General features: G+C 34.3%; 1 protein-coding gene across 7 annotated transcripts in view; it reads right to left on the bottom strand.

Moving 5' to 3' along the window:
• WAC (WW domain containing adaptor with coiled-coil) overlaps positions 1-18,285 on the bottom strand; it is an 85,962-nt gene that overhangs the window by 12,575 nt on the left and 55,102 nt on the right. For 5 of the 7 annotated variants that reach the window (XM_058532701.1, XM_058532700.1, XM_058532698.1 and 2 more), the window contains exons 5-7: positions 15,609-15,724; positions 14,919-15,031; positions 10,668-10,976 (exon numbers count right to left, since the gene is read on the bottom strand). In XM_058532701.1, coding sequence (XP_058388684.1) covers positions 10,668-10,976; positions 14,919-15,031; positions 15,609-15,724 — 538 coding nt within the window. The remainder of the gene's footprint in view (positions 1-10,667; positions 10,977-14,918; positions 15,032-15,608; positions 15,725-18,285) is intronic. The other 2 variants (XM_058532705.1, XM_058532703.1) reach the window with 1 other exon arrangement.

Genomic DNA, 18,285 nt, shown 5'->3' with positions numbered 1-18,285 from the left:
CACAGCAAGATATCTTTGACTGATATCAGGATGCAGAAAATTACAAAAAGCAAAACAATTAAATCTAAAGTATTGGTAACCAAAATATTTTAAGGAACTCCTCTAAATTAAAAAAGACATTCATGGAGAGACAGTCATAGAAAAAAGAACAAAACATATTTCACAGAAGGAAAAACTCGAATGGTTAAAAAAACGTGAAAGACGCTCCACTTCATTGATAATCAAGAAAATGCAAATTAAAAGCAACAGGATATCCTTTTATGCTCACCAGATTGACAAAAATTTAAAAGTATGACAATACCAAATGTTAGTAAGGAGTAATGGGAACACAACATTTCTTTTAAAGACTAAAATGATCTAACCACACTGGAAAATAATTTGGCATTATCTAGAAAAACTGCAGATGCACATACTTCATGACCCAGTCATTCCCCTTAGTATACATCCTTAGAGAAACTCTGATGTACATAAATCAGGAGAAACATTCAACAATTTTTATAACACTATTATAGCTTGTTTTATTTTAGCACAAAACTAGAAACAAACCAAGTGTCCAACATCAGGAAAATGAACACAAACTGGTATTTTCAAACCATGGAATTTTACTAATACAGTGACTTTAATGGAAGTAAAAGAGAATTAGAAACAGAGGCCCTGTGGGTAACAACATTAAGACTGTACTGAAGATGTTCATACATATTCTCTTACAACATTGGTCTAAAGACTAAACATGAAAATGTGCTAAAGCATCTTTAAATCCCCATACATATCCACTCCTTGAAGATTTTCAAGCTCATATATATATATATATATATATATACATTATATAACTGAATTAAGACTGCTATTATGATGTACAGAAGTTTCAGCAACAATGCATTTGACTATTACACTGCTACCTAATAACTAGATCTTCATTTCCAACTAATAACTGAACATTCATTAACCTTCATGGTCCTAGAGAAGCTGAGAATTACCAGCAAGCTTACTGAAAAGGGACTCCTTTATCAGTCTTTTTAGGACACTACTCTAACGGTCAAAAGAACTAGGGACAATAGCTCTCTAAAATATGGACCTCATAGCTGCTTTAAGTTCATTTCAAGGATGTGTTGATCAATTATGATCAACTCAGACAGCCTAAGACATTTTAATTTTTGTAAGGCAGACATTTTAATTTTTCTAAGGCACACATTTAAAAGGAGGGTCTGTAAGGCTAAAAGATTGCCTATTGCGTTTAGCTTTGCTGTTTTGGATTCATAGACAAGTATAAAGAAACTTGAATGAAATAAGATTTTCCTTGTGAAAACCTGCTGTCAGTTATTACAGTGTATGGGGCAACTACAGACTACAGCAGCAGTTTTCTCCAGATCACATCCCTTAGGGTTCAGCTTAGGGGCATCTTTAATGTTTAGAATTAAACAAGTTCTGTACTTGTACATCCTGCATGAACAATTAAATTAGTACTTATACCCCTCTGCAACGATCCTCTTTTTTGATACTTTTACTGTGGTTTTTGTCTGCTTTTAATGACAGGAGTTGGAGAAGGTGTGAGTTGTTTTCAAATTTGTTTTGGTGCTGCTACATCTATCCATAGATTTGAAAAATTAACACAGGCCTGAAAATTCTTCAGTGTTGCCCTTTAATCCAAGAAGAGGAAACGCCCCCAAATAAGAAAACTAATACATATTACCATAAAGAAATAAAACCACAAAAACTACACATCCTTAACTTCTAATTTTTATAAGTTTATTTACACTGAGGATAGATTTCTTCTGCAGTTTTCTGAGAGATTATCGATGAATAGCAAGGAAACCAGCTGATACTACTTAATACTTATGGTACCCTTGAGCAACTGATATCTCTTTAGGCCAGAATTTCTCTATTAAAAAGTTTGATTTTGGGGCCGGCCAGGTGGCACAGTGGTTAAGTTCACGTGCTCCGTTTCAGTGGTCTGGGGTTCATGGGTTCAGATCCCGGGTGCAGATCTATGCAGCACTCATCAAGCCATGCTGCGGCGGTGTCCCATATATAAAGTAGAGGAAGACTGGCACAGATGTTAGCTCAGCAATAATCTTCCTCATCACAAAAAAAAAAGTTTGATTTTGAGTATGAGTTTTCAAAAAAATGCTTATCAGAATCACCTGTAAAGTTAAAAAAAAAAAATAATACAGATACCAGGGCTCCATCCCAGATCTAATGAACCTGGGGAGACCCAAGCATATGTTGAACTTGTAAGAAAGAGTTCTATGGATGATTCTGGCACCCCTTGCTGCTTATGAAAACATAGAGAACTTCCAAGGTTCCTTTTAACTTTAAAAACAAAAGGAAACAGACAAAACAAAATAAAAAAACATAGCACGAACATGGAGAACTGAAAGGAGAAAGAGTTAAGATCAAAGACAGGAAAGCTAAATCGCTCTTCCTGGCAGGTCTTCAGCATGCTATTTTCACACTGTTTTTAAAAATAGCTCCATTCATCCCTTCTCCCTAAATGACACACCCATACAAATGCCCTTCCAAAGCTCGTTTTAATATTATTTGCCTCAATCTACAAGTATAGTTGAGAATAAATGATGAGTTTAACAATTAATATAAATGTAAAATGCTATCCTGAAAGGCAGTCTTAGTTTTATCACTAAAATATTATAAAATAAAGGTATTGGTTGGGTGCCCCTCTTCTGTGTTCAGAGTGCCCTAAAACAGATTATATTACCCAGAATCTTCTATTATATAGCTTATTATCTTTCCCTTCTATTAGAACATGAACTTCTTCAGGAGACGAATTTTGTTGTATTTATCTCTGTAGCCCTGGTACAAAATGGGACTTGGCACCAGGATGGCATCAACATATATTTGTTGACTGGATGCCTGATTCTGCAATAAAGGCCCAGGTGCATGTATATGTGCTCTCTTTCTTAGTCTCTAGATTCAAACCGTACGATAATGGGGAGGAAAGTCAAAGGTCTCCATAAATAATTGACAAAGCAGACGATGAACAGCTCACTTTACGCTGTTTTCATAAAGCTGAGTAACATTATATAGTTGTTGAGACAAACAACTCATTTAGATTTATTTTAAATAATCTTATAAAATAATCAACCACTTTTTTTTTTCTTTTACACACAAAAGCAACAAAACTACTATTTGGAACAAGTATACAGTCACTGAGTGTGTCTTTTCTATATAGATAATTTTAATTAACAGTTCTGTTTGTCTGAAATCTTTTAAGCTAGAATCTAATCTGTTAGGATGTGAGGCTAATATACCTAATAACACGTTTATACAGATTTGTATCAAACAAATAAATAAAAAATCTGGATCTTTGAAAACAGCTGAAGACGAATAACGAGTTTACATAAGAAGATTAATGTAGTGTTTTGCATTACAAAGCAATTTCAATAGACTCTTCTGCTTTTTAAGAATATCAGCCTCTAGTTTCAATCCTTAAATGCCAACTTTCCCGAGCCATTCAACAAACCTAGGTTACTTTAAGCATTTTTTCACAGTCTTTGGCAATAGAATGGTATCTAGTTTTAGTTCTAGCATTTTAATTGTGTGTGTGTGCCTATGATCTTTTTAAGGATATTTAATGATCTCTTCCTAAGCTATTTTAAATTTAAATGAACTAAATCACTTTCCTACCTGATTATTTCTATGACTTGCAGATCGCTAACCAATTCTTTACTTTAATATGAGCCACAAAATATGTTACCCTTTGATTTTAATTTAAACTGTATATATTTGCTTTGATAAAACCTTTTTCTCTTCCTTTATGCTTATAATTATGAATTATTCATTTATATTTCCAATTTTTACCAGTAGGGGGAGTAACCTACCAAAGACTAGACTTCACATAGAAACCTGTTACCAAAACCTAACTTTCTCAGGTTTAAAGTAACATCACTCATCTCTTCTAATTATAGGCATCCTTTCAAAACACCTAAGAGAGCATACACCAAAGTCAAAATTTGTTTCTGACCTATATTTTTCTGGTATGCCAAATAACTCCGTTTCTATCTATAATAAGATCTAAAGAGATACTGCACTTGAGTAAAAGGTACTAATTTAATTTCTAATCATTAATTTCCTATGACGTTCTGACAGTTGCTGTAATAATACTGAACAGGACATGTGAACACAACTCAAACTACTGATAAAGGCAGCCTGCTTCTTCCATTTTGAAGTAGTGGTATTACACAGGAAAGTACAACATGGAGAAATTATAAAGAAAAACAAAGTATACAAGTATAGTAGAAAAAAATATAAGCTTGCTAGGTGACAACATTTAGTATATAACCTGTGACTTTCATTTTAATTTATTTTTAATTTTATAATTCATCAATATTTTTAATCATGTATCCAGCCAGAACTTCCTCTATGTATTTAGAAATACACATAAATATAATGTCGATGTTTTTTAACATAAACATATATTTTTGCAACTTGCCTTTTTGTTCAACTGAGAAAATCTTCAAGTTAATACACAGAAAGGATAAGCATGTTTTAAAACTTTAAGATTTTACTAAAGTGACCTCTGCAATAACCAACTTACAGACTCACACCAACTGTTTCCCTGAATTCAATCATTAATCGTCACTAAACTTAAGGGTGAAAAAAACCCTCATTTTAATCTAATTTCCAATGTTTTGGTACTCTTTCTCTTGAAATTTTTTATGCTAATAAAATACATATAAAATTTACCATTTTAACTATTTCTAGGTTTACAATTCAGTGGCATTAAGTATATTCACATTGTTGTGCAACCATCACACCACTATTCGTCTCCAGAATTTGTCATCTTTCCAAATAGAAACTCTCTACCCAACTAAACAATAGCTCCCCATCTCCCCAGTAACCACTAATCTATTTTCTGTCTCTACGAATTTTCCCATTCTGGGGTACCTCATCTAAGTGGAATCATACAATATTTGCCCTTTTGTGTCTGGCGTATTTCACTTAGCATAAGGTTTTCACGGTTCATTTGTGTTGTAGCATGTATCAGAATTCATTCCTTTTTAAGGCTGAGTAATATTGCACATATATATACCACATTTTGTTTATCTGCTTTATCTGTTGATGGACACTTGGATTGCTTCCACCTTTTGGCTATTGTGAATAATGCTGCTATGAACACTGGTGTATAAATACTTGTTTGATTCCCTGGCTTTCAATTCTTTTGGTTATATACCTAGGTGTGAAATTGCCTGGATCCTATGGTAATTCTATGTTTCACTTTTTGAGGAACTGCCAAACTGTATCACAGCAGTTGTGTCATTTTACACTCCTACCAGAAAAGCACAAGGGTTCCAATTTCTCTAGGTCCTCAAAACCACTTGTATTTTCCATTGTTGTTTTCATAACAGTCATCATAATGGGTGTGAAGTGGTATTTCATTGTGGTTTTGATTTGCTTTCCCTAATGATTAATGATGTTAAGCACCTTTTCATGTTTATTGGCCATCAGAATATCTTCTTTGGAGAAATGTCTATTCAAGTCCTTTGCCCATTTTTGAACTGGCTTGTTTGTTTCATTTTGTTGTTGAGTTATAGGATTTTATATATTCTGGATGTTAAGCCCTTATCAGATATATGATTTACAAATATTTCCTCCCATTCTGTGGGTTGTCTTTTCTCTCTGGAGTATCCTTTGAGGCACAAAAGGTTTTAATTTTGATGAAATCCAATTTATCTATTTTTCCTTTTGTTGCCTGTGCTTTTGGTGTCGCATCCAAGAAATCACCACTAAATCCAACATCATAAAGACTTTCTCCTGTTTTCCTCTAAGAGTGTTATAGTTTCAGCTCCTAAGTTTTAAGTCTTTGATCCATTTTGAATTCATTTTTGTAACTGCTGTAAGGCAAGGCTGGCAATTTTAAATGCCTCTTCTGTTAACTGTTCATATCTTTTGCTCCTTTTTCTAATGGATTGTCTTTTTCATATTGCTTTGATGAATTCTTAACGTATCCTTAATGTACTGTTATATATGGTGCAAATTCTTTCTCCCAATTTGATACTTGTCTTTCGACCTTTATTGTATTTCTGTCACAGAAAAGTTTTAAATGTCTTATGTGATGAAATTTATCAACTTTTTTTTTAAGGCAAAGGCATTTTGGATCTTGATTAACAGGGCCTTCCCTACCCGTCATGTTACAAACAATATTTTCTAATATTCTTTCATCACAAACTTACCAACTAAAGCAGACTAAATTCCTCCACTAATATATTCAGTTATTCAATAAACATTTGAGTAAATCTATGGCCAATCATTCTAATTTTCCATGAATATTTAGTAATCCTGAAAATTATTTTAAAGCAACAGAGGGATGGAATGTGGTCTCACTGAATAGGTCTGCTTCAGTGGCTACTTTGTTTACTTTTCAAACTTCTCTATGCCAATAAATCATAACTCTAAATTACCAAATAAAAAACTTGTTAATTAATGTCATTGAACTCTTCTGACTCGGGCAATTATTTGGCCAAAGCAATGAACAAGGACCCACATCTGCTGCCTATTTTGTCATTTACAAATCTGGAAGGGAGGGTGGAGTTAGGTCCAGTTTAGAATGATCAATGGGGTTGCCAACTAATAAAAATCAGTTTTAGATTTTTTAGCACATCAGAGTTTCTCTGTTAAAGTAATAAAGTAATCTTGTCCAATCTAAAGTAATCTTGCCCACAGATGTTCAAATGTCACCCTAACAAACAGATATAGATCTAAAAGGAGGTACCTGACCCCTTTGTTTTGCCTCACCTAACACCAGAACTCTTCTCTGCAAAACCAGAGCTTCACAGCTTCTCCACATCTCTGTCCCTCAAGCAAGCCTAGACTTTGACTTATCTTAGGTTCTTTTTCTCGAAAGACACACTGACAGTAAACAGATCTAAGTCTATTGCTGGTATCTTTTAATTAGATGCACAACACATATGACACTCTTCTTTTTCTCCAAATAGATTTTTTAAACCAGGACCAATGCAGGTGCTTCCCCAGCCCTCAACATATTTATCGCCATTCTTTCAGTTATTTATCCATCTACAACAAATATTTACTGAAGCCTATTATTTGTCAAGCACTAGGGATAGAGCAGTGGTTAAGAAAACAAAGATCCTGCTCTTGTACTATTTAACATAGCATCCTACTGTTGACATCCTTAGATACAGTTTTGCTATACTATTAGCACTTAAGACCACAAAACCAATCTTACTTGAACCATCAACCTCTTAATATAAATTATTTGTTAAGGAAAATCCAAATAAGGAAATCACTATGTTGATGAGAAGAGTCAACAGTAAGCTTACTTTAAATACCATGGATGTCTCCACTGAGAAAAAATATATATTTCAAATTAATGGACGCTTCACAAATTTAGACTAACTGGAAAACAATCTGAAAAGATCCAAATTGTTGTACAATTTACTTAAGGAAATAATACTGTCTTCAATCTACATGCAGAGAGAAGTACTTGGAAAGAGTGCACAATTTTCCCTATATAAATATGCACTTCCAAGGTAATGGAGTTTCTTCCTGTAAGTTTAAAATTATATATAAAATTTTCATATAAAGTTTTCCATTAGCAAACATACTTTGTAGAATTTACATTTGAATCACCTAAGGGGCTGGCCCCGTGGTGTAGCAGTTAAGTGCAAGCGCTCTGCATTGGCGGCCCGGGGTTTGCAGCTTCGGATCCCGGGCACACACTGATGCACCGCTTGTCAAGCCATGCTGTGGTGGCATCCCACATAACGTAGAGGAAGATGGGCATAGATGTTAGCCCAGGGCAAATCTTCCTCAGCAAAAAAGGAGGATTGGCATCGGATGTTAGCTCAGGGCTAATCTTCCCCACCAAAAAAATAAAAGAGGAATCACCTAAGATTTGTCAGGAATTCTGAATTACTAGAATCCAAATTAATATAGATTTGTTGTATCTTTCACTACCTGTGGTTTCGTGGAAAGAACACGGACTTTGGAGAAGCTGCCTCTAATACCATGTGTTTAAACTGTGGCAATGTTTAGGCTCTTCATATCTAAGAGACACCACCTTCCCTCAAAATGTTGTTTTAAGGAATAAACTAAAATGTATATAAAACACTTAGCACCAAACCGAGTACACGGTTAATTTTTAATTATTTTAAGTTTGTCAGGAATGGTGCTTGAAACATGGAGGGAGAGGGAAGAAGGTGAACAAATAACAAAATGCAATAAAACCTAACGTCTAACCCTAAATAAGATACAGTCTAATTGAAGGAACTAAAACTATAATGTGTTAAGTGCTATAACAGACCAAGTGTTTGGGAAACAGAGATTGGGAGAGGTTAACTGACATGGAGAACCCAAAGACTTAAAAAGAATGGGAATGGAGGCAAGAAAACGTCCTTTTCAGCTAAGGCTCAAAACATGAAAGAATATAACATGCCCTAAGATATGTACAAGTTTATAACAGATGGATTATAGGGAAGGAAAGAATGGAATGCTGGAGATCAAGCTAATAAGACAGACTGCAATCAGACTGTCAAGTATTTGCTATAATCTTACTAAGAAATCTAAGTATGGACTTTATCCTTTGGATGATGGAAAATCATTAGAAAATTTTAAGCAAAGAAGTGACACAATCCAATTTAAATTTTATAATGATGCCACCATAAGTGGACAGCCTGGGCAGAAGGAAGCAGAGCAGTAATCAGGAGGTTATTTCAAGAGAGATGACCTTTCAATAATGGCAGTGGCATAACAAGAGAAAGGATATACACAAGTAAGATATAGAAGGAAGAATCCAGGATTTGTCAATGGGTGGGTAGGGGTAGGTGGGCAAGAAATGTTGAAAAGGAATAGTTGGGGGATAGTGCTGTCACTTACTGAGAACCTAAGAATAAACTGTGGGAAAAGGGATTTGGGACACACTGTATTCTGAGGAGATATAACAAATAACAAATGCTTATAGAAGGGAAGCAGATATATGTGTGAGTTAGAAATAATGATTTGGGAGTCACTTATGTAGACAAGGTAGTCACAAGAATGACTGCCCAGCAAGAGACACATTGAGCAAGAAAAAACAGTAAAAGACTAAACTTATTGATATTTAAGGGGCAAAAAGGCGATAGGATGTTTTTCTAACTGACAAAGATTTTAAAAACTTTTTCTGAGACTAAATAATCAAAATAAAAATTTAAGAACTGAAAACCATAACATCCTTTAGAAAGTACTACCACATTAACAATTACTGCGTTAATTCAGATTTCATCTCTCAAGAATTCTCTTTGTAAATTTAATTCTATATCAGGGTAAATATGACTTGTACATATGAATTTTGGTAAAAACCATCTTTGGGGAATTTGACAACATTTGCATAAAAGTATGGTTTAGTAAAGTGTAACAACTCATTTGGAAGAAGCTGTTTAATGTATCATGCACTATATGATAAAAGTATGGTTTAGTAAAGTATAACAACTGTTACAAGGGAAATTCAAATAAAAGGAAAGGAAACTAGAAGCAAAAGAAACCCAATTATCTGAACCCTTTGTCAACAAATTAAATCAACATGAAATAATGAATCAGACAATAGATTAAAAGCTTAAAGACTCATCAGGTCCATACAGTATCTTCTTTTTTTTTTTAATAATTTTTATTTATTTATTTTTTTCCCCCAAAGCCCCAGTAGATAGCTGTATGTCATAGTTGCACAGCCTTCTAGTTGTTGTATGTGGGACGCGGCCTCAGCATGGCCGGAGAAGTGGTGTGTCGGTGCGCGCCCGGGATCCGAACCCGGGCCACCAGCAGCGGAGCGCGCGCACTTAACCGCTAAGCCACGGGGCTGGCCCCATGTAGTATCTTCTAAACCCACAGGACATTTAAAAGTTCCTCAACATTTACTGATCCCAATCTGCTAATCAGTCTGCTAATGTACCCATCATTTATTTACTTATTGCCTTTTAACTTTTTTAGTGTCTTAAAACATACTATAAAAGTTTAAGTTTGGAATTGTGAGTGGTCTATGCAAATATACTTATCCCATCACTTTGCTTCTGTTACATGTCACCTCTCAAGTAGTTGACACAATTTTTCTCTCACTCTTTTGAACATGCTATGAACATGTTATTAGCACTGAGTCAAACACGCTATGAACATGTTTTTAGCAGTGAGTTAAATAAACACAATTTGGATTACAAAGTTTAACTTCTCTTCAGACATTAAGACTTCTTATCTTGTGACCCATGACTCAGTTTTCTAATTCACAAACTGAAACCAATAGTTGCACATTATGTAGAAATGATAAGTTTTAAAATGTTTCTATTCATATTAAATTGTAATTAATAGGAAATTCAGACAATTTCAAAACTCAACCATTAAGACAATTATCACAAAAACCAAAAATTACTTCACACAAATATGAAGGGACAGTCATTTGGCTTTGATAAATTATTTAAACCATTACTGTTAAAATTAAGCACTCGACTTCAAGGTGTCAAAGGCAAAAAACAGTACTGAGGCGTCATAATGAAAAATTAAAAGAAAAAGCTGAATATGGCTAACTCTAGACCTAAATCTATGCAGCAACATTCTAAAAGATTTTTTAAAAGAATTTATAATTAAGAGTCTTATTTAGGCTAATGAATATAATGTAATATAATCAGAAACTATAATTCAACGTGCAGCATCTAGTAATAATGGCATACCTTTTCTTTCTGTTTTCTGTGCAGGGACAGAAGATGTGGGTGTAGGCAGTTTTGATAAAGTAGATGCTCCATTAGCATCAAATGATTTCTTTGGCTGGTGATCAGACTGTAGCGTAAATGGACTAGAAGGAACAGTGCTTGGGGTAGCAGTTGGATGAACCACTGGTTTGATGGGGTGCTGTACTGGCGTAGAACTACTGTGAGTCTCTGCTCTTGGCAGTCTGTAGTCTCTGTCATTGTGTCTGCTTGTTTGAGACAAAATATTCTGTGGGAGCAAACTACTGGCATCACTGGAATGCTTGTCTTCCACTTTAGGTCACAGTTCGAAAAAAGAGATGTTGGAATGACGGAAGGGGGAAGAAAAAAGATTACGTTAGAATCCTGTCTTTCACATCAGCTAATTTAGCAACATACTTGTACTTATATCTTTTTATAAAACTGCAAGCCCAGTTAGTGTCTGCAGTTTTGGCACTAGCATATAGCTATCCAAATACTGGAAGAGGAATTTTAGCTCAACTATAAATATTAATCTATACTCAGATTTCAAGTGGGCTACTAGTTTTTGGGAATTCTTTAGAACCACACTGTAGTTTAAAAAAAATATTAAAAAATCAATATATGAAGTTATATAACATTTTACTCAAATAAAAAATTTTTTAATATTTTAAAAACAAAGTAAATGATAAATTTTTTAAAAACATGGATCATAGGTTCTAATAACTGAATTATCCACAGTGGTTCAACTGCAAAAGAATATTGGCTTTATTAGCCTGATTTTTCTGAATACTAAAGTAGCTAATTAGTGGGTTCTAAAGTAGGTTGTGCTAGGGCTTAAATGAACTCATTTTGGGATAGCTGAGTTTATGAAGAACTGTGCATTCAATAAGTAACTCAATTCACGTTTTAAATAATGCTAACAAACATCATCATTATAAAATCAAGTTATGTTATCTGAAAAGAGAAGTCCTACAATCTGCAGCACAGTCAGAAAAATCTACTTGCTATTATCAGTTGTATTAAAAAGAGGTCCTCTTCCAAATTAAAGCCACAAAAATATTTTAAACTGAGAAATAAGTACTTTTGCTTACACAAAAAAATTACAAAAGAAGAAAAATTTCAACACTCGTGGTAACAAAATTTATATTTATCAAAAAATCTCTAGCCTAAATTACAATAGTCTAATCAGTAACTAAAGAATTAGAGCAACTTTTAAGTGGAGAAACATCTTAGGATTCAAGTACATGGTATGTAATGATATTACCAAAGGATGCCCTCCCTGTTGAATATTGTGTTGTTTTTTCCAACTCATGGTTCCTCCAAGTCTAGAGACCAGGACAGCACAAAGGAGGAAGTATGCTTAAACTACAAGTCAGTTTTCAAGTTGTCAGTGCACAACTCCTACATGTTACACCAAAACAAAAGGTACTGGATACTGCCAAAAAACTTCACTCACATCAAAACACAAGGTCTTTAGACTTAATGACTTAATAAATGAACTTCAGTGTTATAAATTACACATATATCATCAGAAAAATGAACAAATAGACTGAGCTATCATAGCAGAATACAAACACCTGTTGCATGATATCAGTAAACTATCAAGTTGCATGCGCATAAAACTTAAGAATACTACAATAGACACTTTTAAGTCAAATAGAAATAATACCATGCCTAATTCCCACCAATCCTGTCACTTGATTACCTAGAACTTTTATTTCCTTGACCAAGAAAACTCCCCTTCAGTTCTGTATTGACTACAGCCAAAATGTATCAAGCAAATGTACTCCCATGAAAATGAAAGATGATACTACTTCTAACATTTGTAAGCTTTGGAGAAAAAAAAAACAGCAGCTGCATTAGAGGAACTGAGAAAGTTACAGCTGCAACAACTTTCTATTACTTGGCAACTCTAGACAGAACATAGTTAAAGCAGTGACTCTGTCTGCACACCCCCCACAAGGACATTTAGCAAATGTCTAGACACGTTTTTGGTTGTCATTTTGGCTGTCTTTCTAAAATCTATTTTTCTACCTTTATCTCTTTACATATAAAATATTCCCAATCCTCCTGCATCCCCTACACACACACACACACACACACACACACACACACTCTCTCTCTCTCTCTCTCTCTCTCTCCTTTTATTAGCAGTTAGGAATTACAAAGCTTTAAGCTTTACCCTATATGAACACCAATATACTAAACATATGGGAAAACTCTGCCAACTGTGCCTATTTTTTGAATAGACAAAGTTAAGCACTTAAATGGCTTAGTGACTGTATTACTACCACACCAAGTATAGCTCAGCTGACCAATTAAAAAAGAAAAAGCAATACAGCTCAAGTACTTGCTCAAACATGATTTAAAACTCAAAAAGTGTGATACATGACTACATTTCAACACAATCACAGATGCATTGACTCATCATTTGCACTTCTAGAAATTTAGCTAAGGAAGTAATCAGATAAGTGGGCAAAAACAGGAATCATAGCATTGTTTATAATAGGAAAAGGCTAAAAACCACCTAAGCATCGAGGATTATTTATAAATGAGGGCACATCCAAAAAATGAAATACCATGCAGTCAAGGTAACAAATGTAGAATTATAAACTGACACGGAAACATATCCTTGAAATATTATTGAACAAAAGAAAAGGTTAAAAACAGTAACATATCTCATTTTTGGCATAAAACACATACATATGTAATTTTTATACATTTATATGCAGACAGAAAAAAGTATATGTCCCCAAATGTTACTGGGTCATGAGATTAAAATTTTTCCCTCTCTTTACCTTTTTAATAACAAATAGTCCTTGCTTTTGAAATCATAAAGAAAAAAACAAACCAAAAAAAACCCCCAATTTCATTGTTTGAAAAAGATGCACACAGATAATTTAAAAACACAACTCTGGTTTTATTTCTTTAAAGATGGCTTATTAAAAAGACAAAAGTAATATTTTTACTCCCATCAATATTTCTATCAAATTTCTAATTACTCCTCTTCATTCACTCTACCCCAAGGGAAAAATGACTTAAATGATAGGTTATTTTGGAAAGAACACGGCAGACATACAAGGCTCTGATCTTTTCCCTCTCTGGGAACTATCAGCCAGGAAGTAGAAAGACCTGGCCCAACAACAAAAAAACTTGTCCTCACACCCATTTGCTACTCTTCCTCGATACTCCTCCCCCAATTTGTTCAGGAGGCCCACAAGCTGTGTGCTTTTTTTTTTTTTCCCTTGGAAAGTAAAACTTTTATCTCATTTTTAACTGTCTGCCAAAAGTCAGTTACTTAAGACATTAAGTAAAATGGGACTAGAACCCAAGCCTTCAGTCTTAAGATACAATATTCTTAATTTCCTAACTTCAGTATTTTAAATGATTTTGTCTTCTGAGAATTAAGTACAATTTTACCAATATAAATCAATATTTTCTGCTGAGACCAAATACATCCTCTACTTTTTTGTTTTGAGTTAGAGGAGAATTCAAATGCTTAAGTCTAAGAATTCACAGAACACATCTTAAAATTTCAAAATTTGACAACGTGCCTAAGAGCTCTATGTGGCATTTAAATTTTATTCTCAGCAAAGGAAGCCACTAGGAATAGAATATGTTTAGTAAAAGCTTCAAATTCAAATATAATTTGAATTAAAAGACAAATGTATCTTACCCATATTGTCCCACATGGACAAAATCTAGCCTTAGAAGAACATTAAGGTGAGCACACAGTATGGAGATGTCACACAGGTCTATGATCATGATGAAATCAGTTTTCAAATATAAGGATAAACAAGTTTCTCACTGATAACACATAACGCCAATAAGTACTTTGATGTCACTATCTGTGTGTGGCTATTATTCAATTATTAGATTAGCACTCAGGGAGTTTTCGAAGGGATTTCAGTGTCCAGTTTAATAGGACACAATTCAGGGTGGGGGGAAGCTCCTGTTTTAAAAAGAAGTCAATCCACAACATGAAATTTTATTTTTTACCAACTCAACTGTATTATAGCCATTATGGGTAGTGATGAATACATATGTGTACTATTTCATTGTGCACCCTTTCCCATTTTAGGAACGAAAATAGTGGAGGTTGGGGGGACAGATCCAACATAAAAGAAACCCTTATGTTTCTATTTATTTTAGTTTACACATGTAAATGGATATGCATATAGATTTGTAAAGCAAAGGAACTACAGGAATGAATCAAACATTATAGTGTTTCACAGAAAAAAATTAAATACTTACTTCCACTGGCAAACCCACTAGTAGCTGTTGCTTGCATCACCTCTCTTCTGTAATCCCTATCTTTTGGGAAGCTATTAACTGCCATCTTGTTTGCTTCTTTTTGCCTCTGTTCTCTAAAAATCAAAATTAGATAAACCCATAAAAATTACATCAGGTACAATGAGTCTACATATAACACTTCTGGCCAAATGCTCAAAAGAACTGAACATGGCCACATCATTTAACTGGTGTGGGAGATGGGATGTAGCAAATAGAACATTAATGTTTCTCACTGATGGCAATATTGTATCAATTATTTATATGCCATTAACCCTACAACCAAAACCCTGCAATATTAATTCTACATATATAATGGAAACATATTATTGTCCTACAAGAAATATAAAGATTTCTATGATAAATTTTAAGGGAGATGCATAAATGTAGATTAATATAAATTTTTAAATTAAATATACAAACAGTTCACAAGGCCCTTGTGGACAGTTTCTTACCTGTCCTGTGTGTTTTTTTTTTTTTAAGGTAAAGAGAAATTATGGAAAACACAGACAATGGGCCAACCACTGCAATTAAAAAGGGAAGTGATGAGTATCACTATAAGAAACCTAAACTTAGAATGTTTTAATGTTCTAAGATGTTAACCTATAGAGTCAAGAATGAGAAATATTATTCAATTATATTAAGAGCAAATACCTTTCAAGCCACTCTTTTGGTTTTTCCCATTGTGAAACTTCCGTTCGACAATTGTAGTAGTATTTTTTCCCAGAAGAGCTAATATGCTCAGACCAGTCATCTGCAGAATCATAAGGCTTAAAAACACATTTTTAAAAATTAGAAAATGTTAAAGACTATCTAATCACTTGATATAAAATATCAAGACTATCAATGGTTTTCAAAGCATACATATGGGAGAAGACTTGAGATGAAGATGCCCTCAACTAGAATGTAATTATCTGCATATATCTCTTAGAAGACCTTAGTCTACGAAAATTTTTAAAGACAACAATGGAAAACCCAATAAAATATCAAATTAAACAGAGTAATAAATATTAGTTTATTAGGCAAAGGAAGAAAAATGCAAAATTAATACCTTGATTTTAGAAAAGCATTACAAAAGTTCCCTGTTATCATAATTTTAATTGCTGAAATCCAGTCACATGGGGAGGGATGTTAGGGAACCCACTCTCAACTGACTGACTTGATGGCATGAGAGCACATCAGTTCCAAACTAAGGCACAATAGTAATCATATATAGTGTAACAGAGAACCACCTGCTTGCACTGACTGTTACTTGGTGGGGAAAAAGCACAAAAAAATTTTTAAATGTAAACACAAAGCTAATTAGAAACTATAAATTTGTTTCACCTTCAAAATCCATGAGACGGGTCAAGTATTAACTAAACCTTGCCTCACGTAATATATAGGATCAGCAGCATCACTCATTTTCCCTTAACTAAAACTGGTCTGTCTTTCGAAAGTTCTCAGATACAGTCTCTTGAAGGTATTTTATAGGCACCGTAAGATTATAATAAGATTAGAAAAATCTGAAAGGCCCAGTTTTCATGGAACTGATTTCAAAAAAGGTAACACTGAAGTGCCTGCACTGGCCCCAGCAAATCTGATTGAATCCCAAGTATACTTCTAGATGAACTATTTTTTCAAAGGAGCTTTGAGATTAAAATGAAACAATGTTATACTCTGGTACTCTATCCTTCTTCTGGGTTCACCACAGCGTATATCTATTTAAAAAAAAGCTTGAGGAAAAGAACTCTTATGTTCTGCCTACTCAGTTATAATTTTACCAAGTAGAAAATGAGCTGAGAGAAATTACGATTTGTCCACAGGTCACAAAACTAGTTAGTGGTAGAAGAAAGGATCAAAACTCAGGTTTCCCGATGTCCATTATTTAATTCACTAAATCAACACCAATTCTGGAAAGGCTGTAATAATTCTGAGGGTAGTTGAAGAAATACTGTAGATTGGGCCATATGTTGTATGCTCTCGGGTTTATGTCCCAAAATAATGAAGCTATTGGAAATCAGCCCTGTGCCTCCAAACCTCTAAAATCAACCGAGAGTTAATTCTCAATCCCACTAACTTCTGAAAGCAGGCTACACCAAGCTGCAGGAACCCATTCAGAGAAGACCAAATTCAAAAAGTTCTCTACCACCCACCACTCCCTATACCTAAACTGTTATGCAAACTGAGATCTTCTGTGGATGTATCTGGAAGATTTGGTTTACTTGGCAAGTGGTTATATGGGATTACTGGGTAGGTCTGAAGACAGAGAACAAGATTTGAGGCAGGTAGACAGAAGACACCAAGAGTAGAGCAGAGTGGTCTAGACCAGTGCTCTTCAAAGTGATGGGTTTGAGAACTGTTTCCTGTCCTGGAGGTAAGGAGCTTGCATCAGAATATGTATAAACACAGTGCTTCCCTCACCAAAAAGTCTTGCTTTAAGAAAAAGAAATTCAGCTCAACTAAACAGTGTATTTAACAACATTTAATTTACATTCTGGCACAACCTTCAGGACAGTTAAAAGTTCACACACCAGAAGCTTGAAGAAGTCTATGACACTGCATGATTTTGCTTATCAAATCCTAGGTCAGTACAAGTTAATGTTCACTTTAACAAAATGTGTCCCAGGGTACAACATTACAATCACATACCAGTAACTTTAGTTTATCTTCTCCACCCCACTTCCATCCTCAAAAAAGGTTAAGGAAAACAAAAAAAAGTAATGGGGTAACTTTTAAAATATTGATGTGTAACAGCAAGTGTTAAATTTCTTTTTTTATTGTTTTTTTTTTTTTCAGTTTTATTGAGGTATAATTGACAAATAAAATATTTAAAGCATACATAGTGATGATATGACACACATGTACATTGTGAAAGGATTCTGCCGATCTAGGTAATCAACACATCCATTATCTCACATACCTTTTTTTTTTTGGTGAGAACATGTAAGTTCTACTCTATTAGCAAATTTCAACTATATAACACAGTGTTATCAATCATTGTCACCATACTATACATTAGATCCTCAGGTGTTTAATTTCTTGATTTTAAAAAAAGAATAGCTAAAATTAAGAACTAAATAAAGAAAAGGCCTGCATGGGCTGGCCCCGGGGCTTAGCGGTTAAGGGTGCACGCTCCGCTACCGGCGGCCCGGGTTCGGATCCCAGGCGCGCACCAATGCACCGCTTCTCCGGCCATGCTGAGGCTGCGTCCCACATACAGCAACTAGAAGGATGTGCAGCTATGACATACAACTATCTACCGGGGCTTTGGGGGAAAAATAAATAAAATTTAAAAAAAAAAGGCCTGCAAACATTTCAAGTTTTCTAAATTAGGCTTGATGTAGTTGCC

Source organism: Diceros bicornis, chromosome 36 (genome assembly GCF_020826845.1).
Source record: "Diceros bicornis minor isolate mBicDic1 chromosome 36, mDicBic1.mat.cur, whole genome shotgun sequence".
In the NCBI taxonomy this organism is placed as follows: Eukaryota; Metazoa; Chordata; class Mammalia; order Perissodactyla; family Rhinocerotidae; genus Diceros; species Diceros bicornis.
Note: the sequence above shows the minus strand (reverse complement) of the source record. Positions and strands in the feature narration are given on the sequence as shown.